The following is a 25150-nucleotide window of genomic DNA, read 5'->3' on the forward strand; positions in this document are numbered from 1 at the left end:
AGATTGAATTTTGCATCTCGGCTTGTAAATACAGTAAAGGAATACAGAGAAAAACGGACTGCTTTCTTTAAAAATATCATTTGTAATGACTCTGAAGAAAACTGGGATGATGCTGTAAATGTGCAGGCTCAAGGATATTTGAATTTTTTCACACAGTTTCAGAATATATTTCTTCTTGAAGTCTATGCTAGAGTGTTCGCACATACAGATGTGCTCTACAATATTCTTCAGACAAAAAGTCTAGACATAGCATACTACTTGCAAGAGGTATCAAAGTTAAAAAAAAACTATATCCGAGTTCAGACGTGGTGGGTTTCCGTCCATATGGAGTAATATGGAAAATGAAAATTCTTTAGCCAATACAATGGAACCACCATTAAAGCGAAGAAAAGGAGATGATGAATTGAAATACAGGCAGCTGTACTACAGCATACTAGATCGTATGCACATGGAAATTACTGACAGATTTTCTGATTATGGAAAGCTTCAGTTCACACATCTTCTAGATTCTAAAAAATTTTCTGCTTATAGAGAAAACTTCCCGAATGAGGCACTAAACAAATTATTTCAGTCCTATAACAGTCACTTCGATCAAGTACGTTTGAAAAATGAATTAAGTGTAATATATTCAGCAGAAGTCTTTGATTTTTCGAACAAACCTATCCATGAAATATTATCTGCCATATATGAAAACCAGCTGAACCAAGTTATTCCTGAAGTCCTTAAATTGGCAACATTAATTGTGACAATACCAGCTACGTCAGCATTGGTAGAAAGAACATTTTCTGCGTTGAAGAGAATAAAATCCTACTGTAGATTAACTCATACACAAGAACGTTTATCCGGCTTGGCACTAATATCCATTGAAAAGTCATTTCTACAGAAACTTTGCAAGTGGCCCAACTGTAATTTCAAGGACGAAGTCATCAACGTATTTTCGTCCCAATCAAGACGTCTGGAATTCACATAAATATGTAAGGAATTTTATTATAGGGGTTTTAAAATATATTTTGTGTAATAATAGGGTCAGTGGTAGCCCAAACCCTGTAACTAGTATACGCCACTGGTATTTAATGATGTCAGAGCTTATTATTACCGGTAGGGCCTACTATTCTGTGCAGAGTGAATCAGAGTAAGCACTGCTGCCGACGGCCAGTGTATTTTGTGTGATTCTGATTCAGATTCGAAGTCAGACCTCTCAAAAAGTTGATAAACACTTCATTTCAGCAGTTCGGATTTTTTTTTTTTTCTGTTGAAATGATTGTGACTATGGGCATCACAGTCTGAAACAGTTCATTCGTGGGAAGCCGATCAGATTTAGGACACTTTGGAATCCACCTTTTCAAATATGTTTAATTTATGTGATAATTTCTTCCTATGGAACGCAAAGTTGAATGAATTCAGAGGAATGTTATCATTAACAAAAATCGTCGTATTATCCTATTAGTGTTATCGCATATCGCATCAGGGTAAAAAAATATGGCATAGTTGGCAATGCTGTAGACGTCGCGCATTTCAATGTTTCTATTTTCAGGTGCGCAAGAAACGTTTTGATGCTCTCTTTTTCACCGCCAGGGGTGCGAGAAGCGTCCACTAACTCAAAAGATCGAATACCGTAAATTAATTATTTTATCTTTCGTTAGTATGGTGTCGATTAATGTTTACTCCATTTTTATTGTTCTTTTTGTCCAGGGAAAGTCTCATATAGGAATAAGACAAGTGTTTTTGAAAATTACGAGTATTTCCCTGGACCAAGAACACAAATTTCCTCATTTGATCGCTCTGGCGGTGAATAAAAAACATTCTCTTGTGCTCCTGGCGGTAGAACTAAGAAACACATAAACAATATATATATATATATATATATATATATATATATATATATATATATATATATATATATATATATACGATAAATTTTCATTTTGCTGCGACATTCGACAAATAGCCTACACCTTAATATTACAACCATGAAATATCAGTGTTACCGGAATGTCAAAATATATCCGGCTGTTACAAAACCTAGATTTTCTTGAAAATATAGCTGTTCTTAGTAGTAAAATATTGAAAAACCAAAAATAAAATTTGTACATTATCGTAAACTTGCCCATTTGCATGTTCAGATTTTAGTTTGTATAGTTAACGCAATGCAATTAATATCATTTCATGGAAATAGTAGGTACCAAATTTCACTTGCAGTACCAGTACTGAAACTATGTCTACTTCAAGAATTAAGACTATTTAAACACTTATTCCCAGCGTATTTAACTTAAGTACAACTTTACTATAATGATTATAAAGCCTAATATTACTTACATGTATATTCTGCTTATAAACTACAGATGAGGATCAGCAAGAAATAGGACCACCAAACAAACCAAACTATGTAGGACGAGATCATCAATAATGGGATGAACCGCGAGGACGATTATTGTAAGTAGACAGGCGAATATACATTGTAAGAACATTGTAAATAAAAATATCCCTGAAGGTCGATACTAATGACATGACATTACCAACCGTGATAACCGCTCAGTATGCGAGATTTATTTCTGATACTACTTTACTCTAATGTCTAATATATCCCGGACAATCAATCAGATAAATTAGGCTACTTCGTTCCGGATGATGAAAGTCAAGCGATTTTAATCCTCAGCAGAGACGGCGCTACATAAAGGCGAAATACTGTAGGCCAAGGTATATGCCGCCTAGGGCCTCACGCCTGGAAAGGCCGCGCGACTATGAGAATTTAAAATTCGATTTTCCATTCATTTACCTTTGTTACATTTCATTTACGTGTCATTTCTCCTTCTATTTCCACATTCTTATTTATTTTCATCCTTAATGGAATATAATAATCATTTATTGACACCAGAGTGTAGTTTTCAAAGACCAGTTCAACAATGCATTCGTTCATTCCTTATCGCTTGATCGGCTTTCTTGGAACTCGTATTTCCAGTTCTCCCGCTCCACGCGCATGTTCGATCGACAATGAGGAAATATTATAAATAATGATAAAACTGAAATAATTATCACAAATTGTTAAATTAAATTTGAAATGTTCAAAACACATTATACAACGCCAATAAATTTATATTTTCTTGAATTATAAAGTTTATAAATATTCCATTACCTATAAAAGCGTCTTAACTGCTAACCATCGTCGTGCTCGAGCGAGACCTAATCAAGAGGGCTATATATAGCCAAATAGCCCTCTTGGTTTTTTTTTTTTTTGGTGGGTTATTTTATGACGCTGTATCAACATCTCAGGTTATTTAGCATCTGAATGAAGTGAAAGTGATAATTCCGATGAAATGAGTTCGGAGTCCAGTGCCGATAGTTACCCAGCATTTGCTCATAATGGGTTGAGGGAAAACTCTGGAAAAAACCTCAACCAGATAACTTGCCCCGACTGGGATTCGAACCCGGGCAACCTGCTTTCGCTGCCAGACGCGAGCAAGTGTGGGCCTCTTCCTTCTAATGTAGCACTTTACTATCCTAAATAACGAATAGGAAGACGAAATATAGGCTATATATACAAGAAAGCATTGGATATAGCAAGATATGTATTGCTCCATGTAAAAATGCTACCAACGCGTGAAAAATGATGATGATAATGAGGAAGAGAAAGATGTGAAAGTGAAAGTGGAAGTGGAAGTGAAGGTGTGGGTGGGGGTTGGAATTGGAATTGGGGTGAAGAACGACGACGTCTGGGTGTGAGATAGTAATGTTGAAAACGAACAGTTTTGTGCACTAGGCTACCACGTTTTCATTCTGCGATGCACCATTTCTTTAACAGTGGAAATTAGTAATAGAGAATTATGGCAGTAAGGACTATGAGGAAAGTTTTCCGTAAATAACTATACTTTGGAACAACGTGTATTCAAGGAAAATGCTGTGGAGGTCATGTGTCATTAAAGCCAATGGTTTAGCAGATAAAATCTTGTTTGCTCAACATGGTATCTTTCGAGGAAAGGTCTGTAAATTTAAAAACAAGATACATTCATGTTGTTATCCGTACTATTACAAGAACCGCCAAATATCTCCCCTTATGATACTGAATACAAAAATTCACTTGCCTATAATGTTCAGCAAGTGATGGAGAAAAATTGAGGTAACACGTATTTCATTCACGTGATTGTTTCTGTAATAACAAGACCATAGTTTGATCTTGGGCACATCTCGTAACATATTTTTTACAAATAGATTTACCTCTGTGGTCTCCTGTCACTTCTGCCTTCCTCATTTCATCTTTCCTGTATCATCGTCAAATAATCTCATAATCTTGTAGTTTGAAAGGAGCGTTTAATAAAGAATTGTTATTTACAAACTGCCCCCATTGAGGGTAGCCTTTACGGACTTAGTATACCCTAAAAGATATATGTACATATGTAAACATAGATAATGAATAGTAAAAAAAAAACAACAAAGCAAAGGACATAGAATATTACAATATTATATTAATGTGGCACCATGTGATTAATTAGGATTTGGCAGGATTTTTAACACTGTTATCACAATATATAGAGTCAGTATAGATCAGTTTCTGTCGGATGCTTTTCAAATTCACTGCGGTCTAAAGCAAGGTAATGCATTATCACTTTTATTTTTTAACTTTGCTCTAACTAGAGTATGCCATTAGGAAAGTCCAGGATAACAGAGAGGGTTTCGAATTGAACGGGTTACATCAGCTGCTTGTCTATGCGGATGACATGAATATATTAGTAGAAAATTCACAAACGATTAGAGAAAACACGAGCATTTTACTTGAAACAAATAAAGAGATAGATTTGGAAATAAATCCCGAAAAGACAAAGTATATGATTATGCCTCGTGACCGGAATATTGTACGAAATGGAAATATAAAAATTGGAAAATTTATTCTTTGAAGAGGTGGAAAAATTAAAATATCTTGGCGCAACAGTAACAAATATAAATGACACTCGGGAGGAAATTAAACTCAGACGGGAAATCACTGTTATTATTCGGTTGAGAAGCTTTTGTCATCTAGCCTGTTTTTAAAAAAGCTGAAAGTTAGAATTTATAAAACAGTTATATATATTACCGATTGTTCTATATGGTTGTGAAACTTGGACTCTCACTTTGAGGAAAATAGGTTAAGGTTGTTTGAGAATAAGGTTCTTAGGAAAATATTTGGGACTAAGAGGGATGAAGTTATAGAAGACTGGAGAAAGTTACACAAAACAGAACTGCACGCATTGTATTCTTCACCTGATATAATTAGGAACATTAAATCCAGACGTTTGAGATGGGCAGGTCATGTAGCACGTATGGGGGGAATCCAGAAATGCATATAGAGTGTTAGTTGGGAGGCCGGAGGGAAAAAGACTTTGGGAAGGCCGAGACGTAGACGTAGATGGGAGTATAATATAAAAATGGATTTGAGGGAGGTGGGATATAATGATAGAGACTGGATTAATGTTGCTCAGGGTAGGGACCGATGCACAGTGGTCCGAATATTAAAAAACATGGTCAAAAATATCTCCCTACTTACAATCTACATTATGCCATGCCCAATCAACAAATAATTGTTTAAAATGAGGAATATAATGAATTTTAGCGACTTACATCTATACCGGACCCCTCCTCCATCACTCGTCTTCAGAATCAGAATCTCCCGAGCCCTCGCTGTTGGCCCTTCAGGTGTAGAGAGCAACTGGAGCACTTGCAGTGGTAACTGTGTTCTCTTCTTCTTGGGGAGCTCTCTTAGGTTGGAAATTAAAGGGTCTGATGCAAGAAACAGCCTATGGAATAAGTCAAAGTTTGTAGTAATTCTTGACGTCTTTCTGGTGTGATCTTGTCGAAATCTTCTAACAGTTTTGTTTAATGATTCCATTGCTTCCTCGGATAATTCTCCTATTGGTAATAAAGCTGATTTTACAATAGATGCCCCATAAATGAGAATTTTGTGCACTGTTGGTGGCATATAATACCATAGGTATAATTTGACGAACAGCTCTGCGGTCTTTCTGCAGTATATATTGAATCGCGATTCACTTGTATTTTGAAAACGCGAAATTGTGGTAAGAATCACACTGAATCGTGAAATTAAATCATAATCAACTCCAGTTATTTCAGATGCTTCTTTAGTATTTTCGAAAAATCTTCTTGCGTGTTCCCATCATTTGTAGTCCCATATCCAGGCTTCGGTGTATCTATAATAAGTCCTAATCTATTTCGAAATGCATCTTGAATAGTTTTCTTTCTTTTCTTCATAATTTCTCGACTTCCATCTCGTACATTTGCCTTCCATTTTTTAAATTCAAGCCGGTAAGATATATGTAGTATGCATTCAAAAAACCTTATATGTGCATGTAGAATTGATAATCCAAAGACAAAATTGGAGGTATTTTCTGACTGTTGTTGTAAAAATTCAAGATTATTCATATGTGAAATTTTTGCACCACAGATGTAGCACTTCATACTGGATGACCTGGCTAATGCATTGCATATTTTCCCGTCTATCAGGTTAAAAGTAGTGAAAACTGAACTGTGATGTTACCTAATGTAAATGGTTGCAAGTCCTGTATCTGATTTTCTACATATTCTCTCTCTGCTTGGGCTATTTCCGTTGTCTCGTGTACCCACTGAAGGCGAATAGGTCTGCAGAATCGAGTTTATGAAGGACGGGGATTCCTCCATGCAACATCTCCACTTTCAGTATCAACCAAGCGCAGGGGAACCAATGACGTAAGGAATAAACTTTCATCACTTTTCTCTTTTTCATGCCATATCTGTTTATATTGCGAATGACCAGAGCTGCCGTCAAAACCCCATTTACAATGCAACATGTAGTTTTTCTCTGTGTTACTTAGAGGTGAAATATTCAAGATTCTATAGGCTGTATGATGTAACAGAGACTGTAATTTGACCTCACATTTATTTTCGGTTACTTGTATGCCTTGGGGGTACGTTTCTTTTTTAGCTTCTAAAACGGATTGATAACTGGGGTAGAGATCATGGTTATGTGCAACAGCCATTTTTCTAATTGTTTTATATTGATGTCTGGACAGATTTGAATCTATTATTAATGAAAAAGCTTCTTCATTTGTGAGTCTAGTACTTTCCTTTTTTTCTTTCCTCCAATAATCACGAATTCTTTTGCCTCTGCTTGGTGTTGTGGTTGTTACTTCTTTTAACAATTTGGCTGCTGCTTCATCACCTTCTGACCTTAAACTCATTACTGTAGCATAAGAGAGCTCTTCAGAAGACACATTTTCTCTCGTTTCTTTTGCTTTTCTTCGTTTACTTCTTTCACTTAATTCCCCAAATACTTTTGTAAGACGACCGCGACCCAGCTTTCCCGATGTGCTTGGAATGTCGGTATGCTTTTTCGGCGTTGATACAGATGAAATATTTTCAATAGGCAATGTTATGTCATGATCTAACCAACGAGAATATCTGTTTGAAAAATTTGTTTCACTATAACCACACTTCACCCATCGCTGATAATACGGAAGAAAAAAATGTAGTCTAATGACATTGTATAAATTTTTGCAGCACTACAATCAGTACTAATTTGAAATTTATTAGTCAAATATGACGTGATATATTTTTCTTGTTGCTTACGCGATTCGTTTCTCCGTTGTCTAATTTTATGGTGAAGTTCACGGGGACTCACAGAAAAATTCATTTTGCACTTGCACAATAAACACACCCTGAACCACTGAACGTATCAAGATGACTGAATACAATTAGTGTTTCAATCAGCTTGGAAAGAACCCCCTTTTAAATGGAAAGTAAACAGAACGCGAGTTATGACTATGAGCTGTCGCAGTTATGGCACATGAGGATTGAGGAAACAGCGCGCAGGGGTAGTCTTGGGCACGTAGAGGTTGCCCTTGGATAACCTTGGAGATGAAACCTTCAACATTCCCTAAACGAAGGCTTCCCTTAACAGCTGTGTAAGTTTCACAGTGTACATATTTATACATTTTTTTAAAACTCTCTATATATTTAAGTATCTTTTTAAAAATAATACTTGACTTTAAAAAATTCTAATTAATATTAAAACATAATATTAATTTACGTGTTAGTGTGTATAATGTAAAAGACATAATATTATATAATAAAAATATTTACTATTATTTTTATGCATTTTAAAAATTGATCAGGGCTCTTTTAAAATCTCATCACTAAGGTAAAATTACACAAGTAGGATTTATGTCACTTTTGAACAAATATATCGTGAAACCTGTATGTTATTATTAATAAATAACCTGTGATTTTTGAAGGCCAAGTATTGTAGAATTATTGGAATGTGATTTAAAGATTCTGTATCGAAGTTGAAAAATTGATTTTTGACCAGCTTTTAAGCGATCCGGACCACTGTGCGATGGCGGGCTTATGTGAGGAGGGCAATGAACCTCCGGGTTCCTTAAAAGCCGTAAGTAAGTAAGTAAGTAAGTAAGTAAGTAAGTAAGTAAGTAAGTAAGTAAGCAAGTACGTTAGTTATCACAATGTCATCCCTGAGAGATGTAGGCAGAGGAAATTGCAGTCGAAATTCTTCGAAAAAAGCTGGTATAGTCCCTCGAGCACCTATGACTATGAGCAAGCCGAATACCTCAATGTGAACTAACGAGGGGATTAAAATTCGGTACGAATTGTCGGGTACGAATTCGAAACTTGGTACGAACTGTGACGGTACAAACTGTCCGAGACAAATTGTCGGGATACCACGGACTCATAGATATTGAATATAACAAAATTGGCCTCTTCTTTTGCTTAAATCGCTGTATGTAGACAAACTGTCTGCATCTCCAAAACCATTTTTCAATATTAGAGATTCTGAAACATATTTTTCTGAAAATCTTGAAACCTACTCCTTGTAGCAATCACAATACCTCTTTCTTACGCTTCTTATAAAATAATGAAATCATAATGACTTACTGAACTGTCGAATAGGCTTACATACTGATTGGAGGAAGCTATCGCGTTTATTTCACGGCAGAATCCTCGCACTTTCCTGGTAAGTGTCTGAATATAACTACATTAAGTAATTATAAATCTTATTTAGAGAAATAAAAGCAGTAACAGAGGTCATGATTACGACATACGACCTCAAGATTACAGTTTGATATTTGTAATTTATTATCCTCTATGTTGCACAGCGTTCGTAACATTATTTATTTTATAGATCTACATAGTGTACAGTAGTATGTCACATCGGCTTCAGTGGTAAGTTAGATTATAAAAGTACTTAAAATTTATATTTAATTGTAATACTACTATTATTTCAATTATTTAATTAATTATAAATGTGTTATCCTAGTCGCCTCATAAGTGGTGTCTTCTTGGCATCACTTGTGAGGTTCAGGCCTATCTTTCGACAGATGACAAAACAATAGCAACAAATTTGTTATATACCATCCGTAAAAAAAAACGTAGCCTACCTATATTTTAATAAGATTATTTTTATGTGAAAAATTCATAGCTTATTGTGTTATTCTTGATGCGTAACTTAATTTTAAGTCATTAATATTGCATAGTAAAAGTTCTAATATAGTCGCTTAGAATCAAACTGCACTTTATCCAAAAATCTGATTTGTCAGAAAAGACGAAAAACTAGTGCAGTTAGACTCCAAACGGTGATTTTATTACTCGAGTTAAGGCAAAAAAATTCCAGTTCGACTCAAAACGAGCGTTTTATCACATTTCCTGCAAGATCCTGCACTGAAACATGAGCCTACCTTAATCCCATATTTCATAGTTTGGAGGAAGTGCAGTTTGATTCTAGACGACACAATTTCATTATTGTAGATAAATTTTAGATTTATAAGAACTGTCTCAGTTGTCATGCTATTCATATTAATTATATTTAAAAAAAATGTCATACGTAGTAAATTAATGTTTTAAATTCAGAAGACAATGTTTACTAATACTAAATTTATGTTTATGTAAAAATAGTTAATGGAAACGTGTCAGCAATTTAAAATAAATTATTCTGTTTAATTTCTCAAAAGATATAGGCCTATTACTTATTTCCATGTATTAAAACCTCACGAACAAAATAAGATTTGCCATATTAACGGTAGGCCTACTGTAATTATTTTAGCATAATTTAGATATCTTGTAATAGTTGCACTGCTCATTTTAATTCTACAGATACAATGCAAAATATGAATTTTAGATCAAGTTTTTATGTTAAATGTTATATTGTAAAAAGTGTTTCTGCTGATATCCGTGGCGCAGCCTACGGGGAAGCTAATGGTGCTAAAATCCCTTGCCAAATACAAGTGCTTTTTATTTTTCCAGTGAATGGCTAATATTCACTGTAGTACAGCCAGTAAGAAAGCATTTGACACCAAATTTTTGGAAATAATTATTGAAGAGTTCATTCTTATTTATATTAATAATTTCTGGTCGTAATGGAAATTCAGTTAAGGTTTTAAATGCATCAGTTCGGACATAGTTTCTGTTATTCGATTCATCAAAGAACTGAAGGTGAGTGGTTCTCGACGTTTAAACTTCAATAATGTGTGCTTGCTGGTATGTTATTATGGATTTAAAGACAAATTAAAATAAAAGGACACAAAATAAAGTGCTTTATTTCGTGATGTGTTAAAAATTTGATACAAAACCATTAATAAATAAGAGAGTATGAATAATAATAATAATAATAATAATAATAATAATAATAATAATAATAATAATAATAATAATAATAATAATAATAACTTGCCATCAGAGGATCACTTGCCATTTTAAATTACCACCTGTACTTTGTTTCCTAAGAAGGAAGAACTTTTGTTTGAACGTCTAACCTATTTGTTTACTATGTTTAGGCCTGTTATGTATATGCTATTATCTGTACTTAATTTCCCTTTTTTGTTCGTTCTCCACATTTCTCTTTTGTGGTCTGTTTTTGTTTTCAATCTGTGTGTTTGTTATGTTTTGTCCAATGAGGCAGTCCCGTTATTGGGAAAGCTGGCAGACTGTCTTTCTCTATTATGGTAAATAAAAATGAGTTTTAAAAAATCTGAAAACAAAGAAACATGCCATAATTTAATCCCATTCCAGCTGATAATAATTTATTAAATTATTTATTTTAATTTAGAAAGCACGACATCTTATTTAAGCACCTCCCGATTAAAATCCTGACTGTGTCACTGTTGATAATAATAATTTTACAAAATAAATGTAACTTTTGACGAAAAAATTCGTCTCTCATATAATTATAATTACCATAATGAGGAAACAGGCATGAACGTTATACATAAATATCTCAGTTATCTGAACAGTAGTCTGATCACTGTGCCTCACGAGAATTCTTGTTGAACTAAAGTTACTAAGGGAAACACTTATTTCATAACACATATACGTGTATTCTTCTTCAAACTGTCCTTACATCTTAAGAGCATACCGGTATAAGTTAATGCTTGAATACATATTTTACTCCATGGATGTTTTCGCCAGCGAATAGGGATTATAAAGAATGGACACTTCGCGTCGATACCTTGGATGTAGCCGGACTGATTTCAATGACCTTCAAGCCAGCTAAAGCGTGAGATTCTGCTTTCTCCCTAGAGTTGGCGCTGACATCACACCAGCTAGCAGTCGACACAGCGGAAATATAACACACATAATTAATACATCTAGGTACATTATGTACTCAAATAAAATAAATTGGATCCATAAAATAATAAATCCGTCATTAACTGTAATGTCTAGACTCTAGAGTTCCTTTATAATGAGAGTTGAGACGTTGACCCCAACAACAATTAAAATATGTAATGATTTGATAGCGCTGAAAATGGAAAAAAAAAACTCTTACGAGAAGTAAAACCATATACCTATATTATATTATATACAAATATTAAACGAATTCGATACTTAATTTTATAATGTTTTATATTATTTTACAATATAATTTATAATATCTGAAATATAAAATATTATTATTACAACTAGTTTGTCACTGAGAAATAAGGAAAAGCTGTTAACTTCCCCCCCCCCCATTATAATAACAATTTTATGGTAAGCTTTGTCTTCTAGGCAGCCTTCACTTGGAGGAAGCTGAATAAAATTTATTCGAAATAAATTTGAAGCAAAGCGTTACTGGATTATGCAATAAGGTAGGTGATGTTTGGATCCTGTGGCTCAACTCTATTCTCAATTATTATCTTAGCGTATGCTCGATTACACTAACCTCTAGCGCTTGAAAGTGGAACTATACGCTGGCGCACAGAGAAACAAAATACAGGAAAATTCGCTCAGTGTCCATTCTTTATAATCCATATTCGCTGTTTTCGCGTTCAGCCACGACCCCACGAATGGCGCTCAGAGCAATAGAAAGAGTCGTCAGAAATGGTTTCCACGCTTACGTCTTATCTACATCAATTCCTGTTTTCTTACAAATCTCCATTACAATGAATTAATTTAGAAAGAGTACAGGTTTAATAAGACAATTAGTTATTTCCTCATAGCACATAATGGTGCGCGACACTGATAGTTACTTTCAAATAAATAAATAAAAGTTGATTTGATTTATTTACTTACCGCACGTGAGTTGTAAGTTTAACTTACAAGGTCTACCAGTAACATCGGTAAGATTGTTAAAAACACTATCGGCCAAATATCACATACATTACTTGATTTTTCTGTAACTGACAATTATTTTCTGTAATTACAAAAGGATAGCAAGAACTAAATGTTGATGTACAGTTTTAGAAGAAGTTGTGTCGCACAGATACTTTATAAGTCCAGAAAGGAGGCATTGCGCATGATCAGACATACAACGAAACAAACCTCAACTAGTCCTCTTGTGAACCAGGTTGCTCGTCGTTTGTTCATGCGCACTGCCTCCTTTCTGGGACTTATAAAGTATATGTGCTACAAAACTTTTTTCTAAGACTGTACATGAGACACCGTTTTTAACCGAACTTTTTCACCAATGATATTTTCAATTCATGATGTTGACTATATTTTAAAAGCATATCATTATGTGGATTTCATTCATTTTGTTCTTTGTTGAACAGATTGTACAAAATGGCTACTACTTTACAACCGATACAGACAGGGTTGTTTCTTATACCTACAACCCCCATCCCATATGTGACAACTAATGGTGGAGCTTCATCGAATGTGCAGAACAGTCTTGGACATTTACTTTTGCAATTGCAGTTGCTAACACAGTTACAATGCAAAGAACCCGTGAGTTTGCTCGAAGAAGAGAAATCTAAATGGCACGTCAGGGAAGAAGAACTGAAAAACATCTCCTATACAGTAAAGCAAAAGAAAAAGGAAGCGATGGGAACGGTGTTAGAACTCTTGTTTTCAAACCAATATTTACGTAATATCACGTGCTCTATGACAACTTCCTGTGCTGTCCAATCACAAGAAAAAACTGACGCTTTGTCCAAAGACCTGAAATCAGAGGAAATAAAACGGTCGGATTTTGAAGAAAAAATAAGCAGTGGAATGCATTCAAACGAAGCAAAACTAAGGGAAATAGAAGAAAAGTTGATAGCACAAAAAGAAAAATTGATTGAAGCGAAATTGCAAATTTGGACTTTGGAACAAGAAATAGGAAAATGCGAGACAAAAGTCTGCAGCAAAAATGTTGTAAGTTTTATTTCATTCATAGCAAGTTAACTGTCTCTCACTTCTCTGTACAGTACTTCGTTTCATAATGTCTGACAGGGGACGTAAATGATGCCGGCAGAGAGAGAGAGAAGTATAATCACAGTCTAGTATATAGTCACGAAGCTTGAGTTTATGAGGGTACTAGAAACAATAGACTGTGCAGGTGCTATTTCGCATTGTCTGTAATGAGGCGATAGTAGCGATCCTAGTAGTTAGCAACTATCTATGGATGCATATTTACTACATATTGAGCTTCGTAGTCACGAAGTTTATGAGGGTACTAGAAACAATAGACTGTGCAGGTACTATTTCGCATTGTCTGTAATGAGGCGATGGTAGCGATCCTAGTGGTTAGCAACTGTCTATGGATGCATATTGAGCTTCGTGACTGTACATATTAGACTGTGGTATAATTACTGTTCAACCAATGACAAAGGTCTCATTGTACGCTTATCTTGAAGTTGGGCGGTCTGAAGCGTTCTACCCCCGCCAAACTTCAAGACAAGCGTGGAATGAGACCTCCGCCGTTGGTCGAATAACAATTATACTGCTCTCTTCCTCTGCCGGTAATATTTACGTCGCCTATCAGACATTATGGAACAAAGTATAAATGCTAAAAATTTGGTACTGAACTTATCACAAATCATGCTCTAAGAAAGCAGTGGCGGCTGATTGATTGAAGCAAGTCAGGCCGGACCTCAGTCACTTGGCTTAACAGAAATCAAATTTTGTGTTTTTATATAATATATTAGTTATTTGAATGAAACATATATCACTGTAGAAGCATTTTAAAACTTTGTGATGTATATAGACCTGTTTTGCAGTAAAATTTACTCCTGAGGCCAGAATCGCTCGTGCCGGGTCTGGTTGTGATGTATATAGACCTGTTTTGCAGTAAAATTTGCTCCTGAGACCAGAATCGCTCGTGCCGGGTCTGGTTGTGATGTATATAGACCTGTTTCGCAGTAAAATTTACTCCTGAGGCCAGAATCGTTCGTGCCGGGTCTGTCTTCTGAATTTCCTGTATTTTCGCGGGGTTTGAGCTTGCGCTTAAAACGTTGCAGCCGAGGCACAATTCGTCTGGCCTCGTGGCCTGGTCAGGTTTCACTCCTCACATCCATGAGCCGGCCTCAAGGGTAGAGTGGGGTGGGAATAGCAATGGTGACTTATCTTCCTAAATAGGTCATAAATAACACAAATTCCAGCTCTTTGGCAGGCAGAGACCCACACTATTCCCTCCCCTTATGTCTCAGTTTATGACTTAAGCGAGGGTGTTGTACTATTGTAATTCGTAGTACAGTAATGAATCTGGGCCAATGTTGTTATGTGTTTCGGGAAAATATAAACAGAAACAAATGCGAGAAATAATGCTGGTGCAGTTAATTCATTGTTAAAGTGTCCTTTTTTCAAGAAGAAATAATATTGAAAGAAAGGAAGTTTTAAATAAAGAGAGAGTCTACCGAGATACCTACGACATCGCTGACAATTTTTCTGACAGATAATCTTAAAACGCGAGTTTCTATTGCATCCTGGTATGGGTAACATAAATGGTTAAGTGGTAATGTGGTGTAAAATAAACTTCTCTGTTGGCCTTGTTCGTTGCTGTCAAGGGGAAAAAAATAAAAAGAACAGAATGGAGGGGATTTTCAACACCTAATGTGGGTTGCTTCATCACACTGAAACAATCACTGAAACTCACAGCATAACAGCTTATTTGGTGAGTGACATTATTTTTCATCAATAGTAGGCTAATAATAATAAACTAATAATAATGCTAATAATAATAATAATAATAATAATAATAATAATAATAATAATAATAATAATACAGTAATCATGATATTAATAATATAACAATAATTAATATCATAAATAAACATTTCCTATCGGAGGCACTTAAACTAGTTGCATCTGGCCTCACCGAGGATTTCGATCACCGGCCGCTACTGTAAGAAAGACAATTTTAGCTTTGTTATTACCTGTTATCTTTCAGGAACAGAACATAAATTTTGTGCTATTACCAGAATTAAATCTATTATTATTATTATTATTATTATTATTATTATTATTATTATTATTATTATTATTAGTGTATTAATATTTTGATGTGTGTATATGTATAGGGTAGATGATAACCTCTGCACCAAAATGAAACTGGTAATAAGTCATGAGGAAAGATTTGAAAAATGTTGTACGTACTGTTTTTCCGGAAATACTATTTATATGCTTATTAAGATATAATTAGCTAGCTAGTTTGATCGAAGAGTTATTAATGTTCTATATTTTAGACTCAGTTTGCCTATCCGTACACTGGAATATATAGAATGTTCCAAAAAGATTGTAAAAAAAAAAAGACTTCGTGGGATTGTAAGGCAGGATATATGGAACTGCTTGAGATAGTGAATGCATGCTCGTCGAAACCTTCTTTCTGAGCTACGTCATTGTAAAAGTGCTAGCCTCCGCAGGTAGGCAAGTTGCTTGAAATTAAATTCCCTTTTGGTGTATATTGTATCTGTGTCGTGCAGGAATCAACAAGCACATTAATTTGTGATTCTGTTGGTAAATACGTAAAACAACCTGATTATTACCTCTGGTTTCCCCGTACTCATAATGCACGTCAGTGTACTCCCTCCAAGTGGTATTGGAATGAGTTCACTGTGCACTCTGAACAAATAGACAACTTAAGCTAAGTTTGGTATTAGCATAATGGAATGGTGACAAGTGAGAAGTGCGACACGATCGTAAAATGTATGATTCAAAACAAACGTAAAGACCGCTCTGAATTTTGTTGTGTATAAAATGCTGTACAATGTTTGTTTCGTGCTATGAAACCAATATTTCCAATCTGAAACACATTCAAGTGTCTTAGTAAATAATAAATGAAATGTAAACAACTTATCATGTTGCGCTCTTCCGTTGCCGCCGCTCCATTACTTATTAGCCTGAAGGAAGAACGAACAATGTTGGTACGTTCAATGTGCACAGACTACAACTCGGAATGAGAGATGACGAGGATGTATTACCCTACTATTGACTCATGGGGAGCGCTACTGCCTACAATTCAAATGTACCTATATCGCCTACATACAGCAGAGCGTCTCGTTTAGGCACAGTGAAAACGTAAACAAAGTGCAGGTAACGTGTGGGGGGAGGACGAGCCGTACGATAAACATGAGGGATGCACAAGGTTTTAGTTACAACTTTTATGGCGGAGCATTAGTTGAAACTACAGGGACATCATTTTATATTTACTAACATTTCTGATATTAACCTGGCTATACCTTTGGATCAACGGTTTCTACCCCCTTCCACGACTGGAGTTCGATGGCGTAATATACAAACAAATCACTTTATTAGGTATAGGAGGGAAGAAAAGTAGTTCATCCATTTACGTAAACTAGGAAATATCACTCTTTTGAGTTTGATAAGTTTCATTAGGTTTTGTTTAATCAGAATACAGTATAGTATTAACAATGAATGTTTTTACTCACGAACTGAGCTGTCCATACGGACGTATTCATTATGCAGTGTATATTATACTGTCTACAGCACATTAGCGTACACTATAGAGAATGAAGTTAAATTGAAAAATAATCATAATATGGATATTTAAACACATTTTTCAAAATGGTGGCGGTTCATTTCGATACAGGCTTCAGTTCTAATGTGCATAATTCCAATTACCAGTTTCGTCCTTCGTACTAGTAACTCATGTTGAAATAATTCTGTACCTACTCTGTAAAAGAGTACCTTACGTACTGTAAATTCAATCTTCACTTTTGCTCGATTCGAAAAGATAAAATTACTCAAACATGCTATCTACTGTCCGTCCAAGTGGTTATGTCGCAGAATCGTAGAAAGGAGGGAAATCACGTGACAGTTAATTACTTAACGAGGCCCTTTTATTTAGTTATTTTAAACAGTTGTATGGGTATAATATTACGTAGATGTCCAATTCCTAACAGAAATTAATGTTCTCAGAAAAGAGCTAAGACAGCCTTTACAGAGAGGCGAATAGAAGCTGGTGGGGAAAACCGGAATGCGACGTAGGCAAATGGACGACAGTACCCGTGTGAAAATGATGCAATATTGAAAGCTCTTTCGTCATTGGAAAACGCGAACATATTTTTGGAACGTACTGTAACGGTAAGGCTACTATGACTGTATATGCGGTCTTGGATATGTGTGGAGAACGGTTGAACTTCATTAGTAGAAGGGGTGGGAGTGAAGTACATTCAAAAACTCAGGTACAATAAAAATTGAAGTAAAAATAAAATGATGTCCCTGTATATTTTCCAAAAGCACACAAAATAAAAGAGCAGAAATTGCATATCTTTATCATACACACATTTTAACAAACAAGCAATTCTAATTTTGAAATAATTCAATATAACAAATCAAATTTTGCTGCTTATATGATTTTGCTTTCAAGCAGCACTTTTCACGTCATAAATTTCATTCTCTGTATGACTAACATAATATCACCGTGTACTGTGGCCGAATTAACAAAACTACAGTATATTGGTCTGAAGTGGTCAGGTACAGTGACTGAATAAATTGAACTTTGAGAAGAGATAATTACGTTTAGGAAATAATGTTGTCACTTCAGACTAATATAGTTTTGTTAATTTGGCCACAGAAGACGGTGATATTATGTTAGTCATACAGAGGATGAAATTCACGACCGTAAAAAATGCTGCTTGAAAGCAACATCATGTAAGTAGCAAATTTGATTCGTTATATTGATATATTATTTTAATGTACCGCAGTACATATGATATTTCCATGCAGATATTCTGCGTCATCATACGATGAAAGAGTAATGGAACGGAGAAAAATTCTCTCCGGCGCCGGGATTTGAACCCGGGTTTTCATCTCTACGTGCTGATGCTTTATCCACTAAGCCACACCGGATACCCACACCGGCGTCGGACAGAATTGTCTCTGATTAAGTTCCAACTCTTGGGTTCCCTCTAGTGGCCGCCCTCTGCACTACGTCATAGATGTCTATGAACTATGAGTTGGAACGTAATCAGAGACAATTCTGTCCGACGCCGGGGTGGGTATCCGGTGTGGCTTAGTGGATAAAGCATCAGCACGTAGAGCTGAAAACCCGGGTTCAAATCCCGGCGCCGGAGAGAATTTTTCTCCGTTCCATTACTCTTTCATCGTATGATGACGCAGAATATCTGCATGGAAATATCATATGTACTGCGGTACATTAAAATAATATATATGATATGCGTAAATCACTTCGTGATTTAAGACGGCGCTTATTCCGTCGGATCCCGGCCAACTAGTCACTCATAACGAGTGCACCTCAGCACATGTGTGGACTTCGGTCCTATGTTCATAGACATCTATGACGTAGCGCAGAGGGCGGCCACTAGAGGGAACCCATGAGTTGGAACTTAATCAGAGACAATTCTGTCCGACGCCGGGGTGGGTATCCGGTGTGGCTTAGTGGATAAAGCATCAGCACGTAGAGCTGAAAACCCGGATTCAAATCCCGGCGCCGGAGAGAATTTTTCTCCGTTCCATTACTCTTTCATCGTTATATTGAATTATTTCGACATTACAATTGCTTGTTTGTTAAAATGTGTATATGATAAAGTTATCCAATTTGTGTTCTTTTGTTTTGTGTGTTTTTGGAAAATATAAATTCAATTAATGCTTCACTATAAATGTTGTAACTAAAACCTTGTGCATCCCTCGTGTTTATCGTATGGCTCGTCCTCCCCACACACGTTACCTGCACTTTGTTTACGTTTTCACTGTGCCTAAACGAGACGCTCTACTGTATTTGCCTGCTTGTTTCCTGCACGAATACAATTACTACAGAATAAAAGGGCCTTTAATTTTAAGCAACTTGCCTATCTCCAAGGATTAAAACTTTTACAATGACATAACTCTGAAAGGAAGCTTCAGGGCCACGCATTTCTCATTTCAAACAGATCCAAATGTTCTGCCCTACCACCCTAAGAAGATTATTATAACCCTTCTTAAACACTCTGTATATGTTTGAAGGTTGTATGTTCAATTTCCTTTCCTTAATACTTACTGAAGTTGTTTTTGTTTTCCTGGGCAGGCGATTTTATATTTTGAACTGTTTTCTCTCTTAAATTCAGTTAAAACCATACATTTAGTGACTCTTTGTCAACTCTCATTAAGATGGAAATGAGATACAGGCATATCAGATTCCATATTTTATTATATAATCCATATTTACAGGTGCCTAAGGATGATGTTCCTCAGACGGAGAAATTGAAAGAATTCTTCACATACCTTACGCAATACGATTTGGATGTGAACAGCAGCATCTCAGAGAATATTTGGAAACCTCTACACCTGGCTGCAGCATTGGGTGATCCTACAGTTACCGAAGTTATTCTTAACTTGGGAGTAGACGTTGATGCTCTGGATGTTTCACAGAACACACCCCTAATATTAGCATCCATGCGTGGGAAATTGCCGATTGTTAAGATGCTTATGGACAGATTTGCTAACATACATTTGAAGGATGAGTACGGTTATTCTGCTTTACATAAGGCAGCATTTGGAGGACATGCTGATATTGTTCGTGAACTTCTACTTCACGGCGGTCTTGCTGTTAACGTACCTAACGAATTGGGATATTACCCCTTGCATCTCGCAGCACATTTCAACCACACAGAAACCGTAACTGCCCTCTTGGAAAGTAACGTGCCTGTAGATTCGAAAGATAACGGCGACAATACTCCTCTGCACAGGGCAGCCTCCCGCGGAAATCTGCAAATTGTGAAGCTTTTGGTTCTGCAAGGAGCAGATATCGAATCAGTAAATAAACAAAACAAGACACCAATAGATCTTGCATCGAATGGAAACCATTTAGATGTTGTCAATTTTCTTAAAAAGTCACTTGTCAATTAATTACTGAAGTGGATATTACATTTTTCTCAAAATCTAGATAAAACGAAATAAAAGAATGTTACAGACACACAATCACAGATGCAGACACACACGTGCACATAGACCGAGACATACACACACAAGAAAACATATTATTTTGAATTTTATTCAGCTTCCTCCAAGTGAAGGCCAGCAAATAGGGATTATAAAGAATGGGCACTGAGCGAATTTTCCTGTGTTTCGTTTCTCTGTGCGCCAGCGTTTAGTTCTACTTTCAAGCGCTAGAGGTTAGTGTAATCTAGCATAGGCTAAGATAATAATTGAGTATAGAGTTGAGACACAGGATTCAAACATCGCCTACTTTATTGCATAATCCAGTAACGCTTTGCTTCAAATAAATTCAAGTTAACAGCTTTTCCTTATTTCTCAGTGACGAACTAGTTGTAATAATAATTTTTTATATTTCAGATATAATAAATTATATTATAAAATAATATAATACATTATAAAATTATGTATCAAATTCGTTTAATATTTGTATATAATATAATATAGGTATATGGTTTTACTTCTCATAAGAGTTTTGTTTTTCCATTTTCAGTGCTATCAAATCATTACATATTTTAATTGTTGTTGAGGTCAACGTCTCAACTCTCATTATAAAGGAACTCTAGAGTCTAGACATTACAGTTAATGACGGATTTATTATTTTATGGATCCAAATTATTTTATTTGAGTACATAATGTACCTAGAAGTATTAATTATATGTGTTATATTTCCGCTGTGTCGACTGCTAGCTGGTGTGATGTCAGCGCCAACTCTAGGGAGGAAGCAGAATCTCACGCTCTAGCTGGCTTGAAGGTCATTGAAATCAGTCCGGCTACATCCAAGGTATCGACGCGAAGTGTCCATTCTTTATAATCCCTATTCGCTATGAAGGCTGCCTAGAAAAAAATTGTTTTTTGAGTAAATGGTAGGTACACAATTATAATGAAAAAAAAAACAATGGAGAAGGAAAAGAAAAAGAAATAACACAATCATAAATAATTGAAGACGACTAAACAAAAGATCATTAATTCCAGAAAAAAAAACATAAAATTTCCTAGTACGGTATCTATTTGCTATTAGGTGAACACAGTCGTCTAATTAGCACTAGTTGCAAGACCCAACTTAAATGAGCAGATCGCCATAGGAATGAGATCAATCTATTTACGTGTAGAGATTGTTTCTTAAGATTTTTATAGATCCCTTCATTGCAGACAGAGATATTTCAGTGACAAGAGTTTGTCCTAGACCAAACTGCTTGCAAAAATGCGCGAATCTTTTTATGATGGTCCCTCTAGCCACAATCAGTAATCCAATAACTTTGATCGACGTTAGATGATATTTTTCCTTATAATATGGTATAGTGTGGTCGTATATGTCGCATTTTTCCAGATGTACGTCAGCAGGTTGATTTTCATATGTTTCCATCCTTACAGTTGGATCAATTATGAATCCGTTTGTTGATCTTGTCGGGATAGCGATGATGTTAATGCGCCTTGTAGATCCATTTGTGGACAAACCATGGACCTCCTCCTCTGCTTGGTAGTCTTTTCTTCGTAGGACCGATGCTAGGAGGGATCGAATCTTGTGGTGACGACTATTTCTCAGTAGTTCTCCATGAGGACAGGCTCCCAGAATGTGAGCAAGTGTTTCTTTTTCACTCCGACAATGTCGGCAGTGGGTTCCATTCTGAGACCTACCTGGTAGAGCACGTACATACATTGGCAGTCATCTTAATAGCGTCCTTCCATTCGCTGCTGGTCACAAATAGTCACAAAATGATATTCTTTTAAATTAATCTCAATAGAGAAATATTTTCTTTTGCAATCTTAAATCGTTAACTTTCAATAATTATGTTTCTATATTAATATTAAATAGTAATTTAGGATATAATCATTAAAACTTCACACATACGTATGAAAATTATGTGTAAGTACAAATATTTCCTTTAAAAATGAACTAAAAAAAAAGAGAAATGATTGAATGTCTCACGTAAAGCAAATGAAAACTTTAAGGCTTTCGTAAAAAGTTAAATTATAAATAAAATAGCAAAGGAGCTACAGGACGTCCAACGAAACGTTGGGATTAATAAACACACATGCAAAAGATACCTGTTGAATAAAATACGATAATGATTATGATGATTGATGATGACGGTGGTGGCGACGACAACGACGAATGAAGTTAAACTTGTGTAAATACTGAGTAAGGTCCTTCCTGAAAATATAAGTCATCACCTTTTGTGGAAGAAAATGAAACATTTGTTTGGAATTACAGTCTGATCCGTTTGGGTGTGGAAATTATTTATTTATTTTTATAAAGCTATTATGATAGTAGGAAAAAATTTCTTGCTGGTTATAATATCATAATATCATTATGATTAAAAATGGGAGTTTCCATATATAACAATCAACAATGCATAATCTGAACGGACAAATAAAAAACGTAGATGATTAAAATTGCTACTACAAATCAACAGCGGGCACAATGTGTTCTTTGGTATGCTAAATTTGAGAGTGTTAAAAGAGTTTAAAAGGAATTTCGACGTGAGTATGGTGCGCGTAATGTACCTAAATACGATTCCATAATGTTGTGGTATCGAACATTTGTAGAAACAGGTTCATTGTTAAAAAACCATGCAGGAGGTCGCAGGCGAAACCCAGTACGAGAAGCAGCTATCTCTTGGCTTGGTCCCCAAACTCCCCAGATCTAACCCCTCCTTACTTCTTCGTGTAGGCTTTTGTTAAAGACATTGTCTATTCACAGGAACCCAGGAACATTGATGATCTGAGAGTAAAAATTACTCAAGTTTTTCAACAAATCACCCCTCTTATGTTACAACGGACATGGGCTGAATTGCATCACCGTTATGAGTTGTGCAGGATGCGCAATGGGAGTCATGTTGAGCTCTGAGGAATCTCCCATCTTTCAGTGTTGTATGCACAAAGTTACAAGAAATAAAGTTCAACAGTAAATGTTTTACGGTGTTCTTATTTTATACATACCCAAACGAATTACGCTGTATATTTCCTTATTCTATGAAGGTATCATGTTGTGTACTGTAAGTTATAATAAAGAAAATATTTTCATACTCCAAATAAAACCATTGTTATTATTATTATTATTATTATTATTATTATTATTATTATTATTATTATTATTATATGAATACTGGTACTGTACCTATAAAATAACTAAATATAATCTGCTGTACGGTAGTATGTATTTTCCAACAGACTGCTGAAGCAAATTTGTATAAATCTAATATTATATCTATACTTTTCTTTCAACATATATATATATATATATATATATATATATATATATATATCAGTAAGTGGATATCTACTTGGAAGAAAATTACCTAGGTATAACATATACGAAGAAAGATTAACATTGACAAATAATTAATTTACCCTTTATGGAACTTAAAACTGTAGCGACAGTAGACAATTTAAATTAATTATGTCAAATTATATAGCTCCGTGGACGTTAAGCGCAATCACTAATTTTTTTTTAACTTTAGTGAAGGTAAAATTAATAAGATTAATAAGTGTGTATTACACTTCATACACAATGATACTGTTATTGTTTGAAGTTATATTTTTGGATAGGCACTTTACTGTTTTCCCTAAGGATACTAAAGAATATCTTGAGAACACAAGAAGCATAATTCAATGATAATATAACCATTATTATAATACCGTATGTTGTCTTCTCATATGCAAAGAGATTTTTTACATAGGTTTGTAAAATAATGTTCAAATGAAATAAAATGAAAGCGAATGAATATACCTAGGAAATAACCCTGAAAGAAACTAAATATAATATATGATATTAACTTCATATTCTCTTTTTATTCATGTACAATCCAACATAAATATGCTACTCTTCCAACAACATTCTCAATCTGATAGGAAAGTTAGACTATGTAAATAGTATTTACCGATAAAAGAAATCTGTAGTTATATACATACAATCCTATTTATTAAAGTTACATTATTGAACAAGTATATACAAATCATGTAACCTCATACGTTTACTTATAGTGCACAAAAACGTTTCGATTTTTGTTTCTGTATGTAATACTTCGGGAAATTTCCTCATATTACGCAAGAAGTAGTGTGTTAGCTTATTAGCACTTCATTCTGTTGGTAACCTTTCTACATAGTACTTTAAATAGCATAGTGAAAATTCTCCCCATGTTCGTCACTGACAACACTATGGTTTTATGTAAATTCATCTGAATGAGAGTGCAGGAAGTAAATTTCAAAGTAACATATTATCCCCCATTGCTTAATATACCTCGCCTAAACTTTCCAGTGCCTTTCTGATAGTCACCTGCTTTATAATATTGAAAAAAGAAATGGTTGCAGATATCTTTGGCTGTTATTACAGTCACTATTCTACTCCATTCAAAGCATAACCGAATGTTTCGTCTTTTGTAGTTTCTCTTATTTGAGCCCAACAAAAATCACTTTTCTTATTCATTTATTTGTCTTTGCCGACTCAAATGGGAAAATATCTTCTTTATATTCAAGAAATAGGGCAATCCATCTTCACATCCATCAAGAAATTGTTAATAAACGGAAGTTTAATATGAAGAGTATT

The 25150-nt window shown here is 35.1% G+C and overlaps 2 protein-coding genes across 7 annotated transcripts in view; one reads left to right on the forward strand and one right to left on the reverse strand.

Moving 5' to 3' along the window:
* LOC138694820 (uncharacterized) overlaps positions 1–9983 on the reverse strand; it is a 29055-nt gene extending 19072 nt beyond the window's left edge. For 3 of the 6 annotated variants that reach the window (XM_069818924.1, XM_069818925.1, XM_069818920.1), the window contains exon 1: positions 2317–2448. The gene's annotated coding sequence lies outside the window, so the exon portion shown is untranslated. Of the gene's footprint in view, positions 1–2316; positions 2449–8910 lie in introns of those variants that run through there. The other 3 variants (XM_069818922.1, XM_069818921.1, XM_069818923.1) reach the window with 2 other exon arrangements.
* LOC138694822 (histone-lysine N-methyltransferase EHMT2-like) lies at positions 9069–23642 on the forward strand. Its single transcript, XM_069818926.1, has 3 exons — positions 9069–9198; positions 12999–13584; positions 19837–23642. Exons 2-3 carry the CDS (start codon positions 13009–13011, stop codon positions 20512–20514), a joined length of 1254 nt encoding a protein of 417 aa, XP_069675027.1. The 5' UTR covers positions 9069–9198; positions 12999–13008; the 3' UTR covers positions 20515–23642.
* Positions 23643–25150: the final 1508 nt, after the last annotated feature.

This window comes from Periplaneta americana, chromosome 2 (assembly GCF_040183065.1).
Source record: "Periplaneta americana isolate PAMFEO1 chromosome 2, P.americana_PAMFEO1_priV1, whole genome shotgun sequence".
Lineage (NCBI taxonomy): Eukaryota > Metazoa > Arthropoda > Insecta > Blattodea > Blattidae > Periplaneta > Periplaneta americana.

Excerpts from the sequence above, each read along its gene's own strand:
- LOC138694822 (XM_069818926.1), top strand. The coding sequence starts at position 13,009 with ATGGCTACTACTTTACAACCGATACAGACAGGGTTGTTTCTTATACCT. Across the intron at positions 13,585-19,836 it reads AAGTCTGCAGCAAAAATGTT|GTGCCTAAGGATGATGTTCC; the intron begins GTAAGTTTTATT and ends CCATATTTACAG.